The sequence below is a fragment of the Alligator sinensis genome, unplaced genomic scaffold, assembly GCF_000455745.1.
Source record: "Alligator sinensis unplaced genomic scaffold, ASM45574v1 scaffold1283_1, whole genome shotgun sequence".
NCBI classification, from domain to species: domain Eukaryota; kingdom Metazoa; phylum Chordata; order Crocodylia; family Alligatoridae; genus Alligator; species Alligator sinensis.
In genome coordinates this window covers 1,302,962-1,308,365 of record NW_005842091.1, presented here as the reverse complement: position 1 = coordinate 1,308,365, position 5,404 = coordinate 1,302,962, and the positions used below count along the sequence as shown (strand labels likewise).

The following is a 5,404-nucleotide window of genomic DNA, read 5'->3' as shown; positions in this document are numbered from 1 at the left end:
CTTTCCACCAGCCAGGGGTCTGATCCAACATCTCCCATTTATCTTGCCTTCTGCAAGGACTTGTGGTTTTGTGTCTAGACTTGTGTTTTCTCAGAGCTTTAATTGCTGGTGTTTTCCCTCTGAATTCAAGCAGCAGCTGAGCACTTGAGATCAGCCTTAAAAACCCTGCAGTGGCATGCCAGCATTTATATCTCAGGAAGGAAAAATATTTGTAACTCAAGCTGCCAAGTGTTTCGTTTCTTTGAAAGTCATATATTTGCAACTTATGAACTATACGTGGAGTTTGGAGGAATTAATGACAACTTCTGGCATACGCGCTTTTAGGCTCTCATCACGACTCTCCTAATAACTTGGTCCTGCTTTATATTGCATCCCAAAGAAGGAGTTATCTCCATCCCTTGTTTACAGTGACTTGACTAGTCTGCCTCATTGCTTGTACAAATATCATGCTGACATTTACTTTTTGTATCAGGGCTCCGCAAAGTTTCCCCAGAGGAGCTGGAGAAGTTCTGCATACTGTAGGAAGTGATGCAGGAATGGCGAGGAGGGTGACTTGGATGTCCTTTTGCAAATGGGTCTTTTCCATCTCTGGCTTCCATGATTTATTACCCGTTTATTCGGAGAAATGTGTTTACTTGTGGAAGGACGGTAGTTGCTTGGACTATGTGAATGAATGGCAGTGGGGATAGGGAGGTATCTGTAGGCAGCCTACAAAGATTGGGACCAAACTGAAACCCCTGAGCATTAATTTGGAAAGAATACATGCCTATTCCTTTCTCTCTGGGTGTTAAAAAGCAGGAGATAGGGCAGTGCAATGGGAATCAGAAAAGCTGGATGCCACTCCAGGGTCTGCCACTGCCCTTTTCTATAGACTTTGTCCAGTCACTTTACCTCTGACTGATTTCTTCTGATTATCAGCTCTTCCTGAATGTCGTTTTGTGTTTGTACAGCACCTTGCGCTGGCTGGAGCATCTAGACTCTACTGTAATAACATGGCTGAACACTTTTATTTATATCTGTGGTAAGTTAAGCATCAAGGACAAAGCTGTACCAGTCCCACCAGGCATGTCATACCAGGAGAGGAAAAGATATGACATGGCTCATCAAAAAGGAATTTCACTTATTTTAATTTCTGAAAATACCATTTAAATTCAGGCCCAGACTTACATTCAGAACCAATAGATACACATAGAACAGCTTTTCAGGACTTCACAATCATTGTCATTTACATAGTAATGAAGTGATGAGATTACATTTTATAAGCAACTTGCTTTAGAATGTAAAAAGTACTATGAAGGATTTTTTTTATCATTATTTCATATTCATCCCCTTATGGTCTTCCTTTTCTCAATTTTTTTTTTTTTTTTGCAATTTTTTGCTTGAAATGTATTGACGCCCTCCTTGAATAGTAACTTCCGATTCTCTTCATCAGGTTAATTACAGCAAAACAATGCAGATGGACTAAGCAGCATTTCAAAACCGCGGGCATGTACATTGTCCCAGATCAGGGCTATGACCTGGGTTACGCTGAAAACTGCGCCTGAAGAAATGGTGCTTTTTTTCTTTTTTTTTTTAATGGGACATATCACTGACGACACTTTCAAGCACAGGTTGGGCCAAATTGACCAACGTTGACTGTATAATCCATTAATTTGCCTATTGGATAATTTGCCATTGTTCTGATTTCCTCTCCGCCGCCTCCTTTCTCAGCCATCCCTCAACTCCTGGTCGCTATTGGCTATTCTGCCATTATTTGCATGCCCCTCGGCCTGGTGAAATAACCCGAGTTTACGGTACTTTTGGCTTCGGGCGGATCGTGGCAATATAAAGTAACCATCCACTCAACGTATCAAGATGGTTTAAACAGGTTTTTGCAGAATGTTGCTCACCCTCCTTCCCCGAGACCAGCACAAAATAGGCAGACTATATCAGTAAACCCATTCCCGAGTACATGAAAAAAGAAAGGAGTTGCATAAGTTCACCGGTGTCGGCTACGTTGCCGTAAGCGTTCCACAAAACCCGATCTCATCCATAATACCTTTACCTAGGAGAGGGGGGGGAAAAAAACTATGTACATTTGTTTGAGCTGCTGAGTCGGAGGATGTCAGTTGTACCAAGATATTATCACTGGTTTTTAATCTCCCCAGTTTTCCACCTCTACAAGTTATTTACGGGGGGTTTTTTCCTCTCTAAGCTGTAGCCTTACACCTTACTTGTTTGCATGTGTCCATTGAACTCTATATTTCTCTGGGTTAGCATCGATTCTTGCAAACGGCTGCTGTTTTCCTGCCTGTGCTCAATCGGGTCTCCGTCTTCGATGCCGTTCCCCTTCCGGAGGCACAGGACTTTCTGAAAACTCTGCTTGAAGTTGTCGGAGAGAAATCCATAAAGGATGGGGTTGGCGCAGCTGTTGGCATAAGACAAAACCACCACAAAGAAGTAAACGCCGAGCAACACCGGGTCCTCTGGCAATATGAATATCAAATTGACGATGTTCAGGATGTAAAACGGCAGCCAGCAAAACACAAAGACGACCACGATGATGACGACCATGCGGGTTACTTTCCTCTCCGAGCGCCTGCGCCTCGTGGACCCAACTCGGATGCCAGAGGACTTGACTTTAATCACAATCAGCAGGTAGCAGAGGCAGATCACAAGCAGGGGGCCAAAAAACCCTAAGACCGACGTGTAAATGATGAAGGCTGCTGACCAAATGTTGACGGGGTCTGGCCAGTTCATGTTGCAGGTCTGAAAGTCTTCCTGGACATCTGAATATATAATGACTGGAAGCACCACCAAGATGGAGAAAGTCCAGACGGTTATACTGATCAGCTTGGCCACCCTGGGACGTCGCCACTTGGTAGACTTGATAGGATGAACCACGGCAAGATAGCGGTCCATGCTCATGACCGTTAAGCAAAAGATACTGGTGAACTGATTAATGCCATCTGCAGTCATCACCAGCCGGCATAAAAAGGATCCAAAGGGCCAGTAGGAGATGGCGTTCTGAGTTGCCAAGAATGGCAAACCAAGCATAAAGAGTACATCAGCTACTGCTAAATTCAAGATGTAAATGTTGGTGACGGTTTTCATTTTGGCGTAACGCAGAACCACATAAATGACCAGTGTGTTCCCACTGAGTCCAATTGCACATACAAGGAGGTAAATGATGGGAATCAGGACTTTGTGGATGTCTTTGGAGGGGGGCAGCGTGGCCAAGGTTTCGTTCTCTGTCACATTGTTCAGCAACGAGAAGTTCATATCTTGGGAGCTGGTTTCCATGTCAAAAGCACTGGGGTAATAAAGAGCATCCATTTTTTTCCTTCCCTAATTTTCTTTCGGTCTAAGGAAGATTAAAAGTCACCAACGTCTTGTGCCTGAAAAAGAAAGGGAGAAAGAGAGAAGAACAAATTAAAAGCTCATTTTTACAAGTTGCGCATGCAAAGGGTTCTACCCAGAAGTCGTATCTATATTAAGTAGCGGCCACGTGCATTGCTCAGTGTACCTTAAATATCAGCAATATATATGATTATCAGCAATTGTCTGATTGTATCATATATTTATGATTCACATCATGTATTTATGATTTCTATCATAAATATAAGCAGCGATCATCTTTGTATCAAGCAAGTGTTGCATTCCCACACTCCATCCCCAATACCTAATAATAGAAGGACCCCCAAATTGCAGCAGACCAACTGTCTGCCACTGTAGATACGGGCAAGTTGAGGTTTTGCTCTTGGGATCCGTTTGTAAGGGACTACACCACAAAATCAGAGAGAGGAAAATTCAGAGGAACGTTAAAAACTTCACAGTTCAAAGTGATTTGGAGCCGTCTGTACTCTAACATCCAAAAAAGCAAGAGCTGTTATTGTAGGAGGATGTATCCATCATTTTTAGTAATGTTATGCTGGTAGGTTGGTACTGGGCATTTCTACATGAGATGTTTAATGCACATTAGCCTAATAACACTGCGCTGGGCAAAAACCGTGCTAATACACTACTGCGCGGTCCTATTAGGCTACTACAGTTAGCAGGATGAAAAAACCCATGCGCCGGCGCTACTGTGCAATAACTCTAGTTACTGCTCATTTAGTTAGTACTTCATTAAGTAACTACTAAATTAAATGTGCAGTAATTACTGTGCATTAATGAACGTGTAGATGCACCCACTATGGACCGCTGTCACCCAAGAAAGCCCTGCCAATCGGGAATATTACTTTCTGTGAGTCATTATGGCACACCCTGGGAAGATTGTGTTACCCAAAATGATACTGCAACCCATCTATCTCCCTCACATTTTGTGCTTCATACCCTTCCTGAGACCAATATTTGAGGTCATTTTTTGTTGTTGTTTTTTTTTTTTTTTTTTTTTTTTTTTTCCCACACCCCCCCCCCCCCCCCCAACTCGATCTTCAATTAAAAGAGATTAGGCATTGATGTGGGGCCAGACTTGGAACGACTTTTAGCAACAAAGGTGTCACAATCAAAGCTTTTGAAAAATGCAACATCTGCCATAGGCGTTCAGTGACTTTTAAAGTCTGATCCTGGGCTCTTTTACTATAATCCGGCCCTTAAAAACCAGGCATGAATCTATTCTGAGTATATGTGAAAGGAAACCGCCAGTCGAAGTGCCTTGGGGCACAAGGCTGGTTTTAAAATCCGGAGCCAAACCTAGATTTCCATTCTGCATTTGAGGCTTTTTCCGCTGAAATCTCTCCCAGGTCTGCCAGCTGACAGAGAAGCAATCTGAGCTGATAGATTCACACACCGCTCACAGTCTGGCAGACCCCTTTGAAAACCCATGGGAAACATCAGCATCTGTGTAGGTGTGGAAAACAAAACTCTCCACGATAAGCAGCAAAACCTGAGCAAAAAATGCTGTGATACCTATAATGGAAGCACCCTTGTGTTAGGACGTGGAAGACGGGATGAGACAAAACATACGTCACAATTGCAAAGACGCCTCCTGTGCTGAATAACAGGAGATCAGCTTTTGTCCTTGGTAAATGCTACGTTTCCATTAACCTTCCCCATCCGCTCTTTCTCCTTGGCCTCAAAATAGGAGGATTTGCATCTGGGAAACACTCTTTACAGACCCAAAGCTCAGACCTCCAAGGGTCTCCTACCCCAACGAGGAGGACTAGGAGTTAAGGTTCATTTGTCAAATGGCATAGAGGAAAGCTTGCAAACTGTGCCTGATGCACCAATTATTATATTGATTAGTGCATCCTTTGCATGCCCATTAAGTATCGATACCCTCCCTCCCTGCCGTCCCAATTATTAGAGAGGAGCGTACCGGGAAGGACAATACTCTGTGTAGAACTGTTAAACCCATAACGTTCAATTTTGCATTTACATGTATAACGTGATCAACCTCTCAGGCTGGTCATTTGACTCTCAT

At 43.3% G+C, this 5,404-nt stretch overlaps 1 protein-coding gene across 1 annotated transcript; it reads right to left on the bottom strand.

The window, feature by feature from the left end:
- Positions 1-1,195: 1,195 nt before the first annotated feature.
- SSTR5 (somatostatin receptor 5) lies at positions 1,196-3,320 on the bottom strand. Its single transcript, XM_025204659.1, has one exon. It carries the CDS (start codon positions 3,313-3,315, stop codon positions 2,203-2,205), a length of 1,113 nt encoding a protein of 370 aa, XP_025060444.1. The 5' UTR covers positions 3,316-3,320; the 3' UTR covers positions 1,196-2,202.
- Positions 3,321-5,404: the final 2,084 nt, after the last annotated feature.

Bases quoted from the DNA above. Each gene is read 5' to 3' on its own strand.
- SSTR5 (XM_025204659.1), bottom strand. From the start codon at position 3,315: ATGGATGCTCTTTATTACCCCAGTGCTTTTGACATGGAAACCAGCTCC.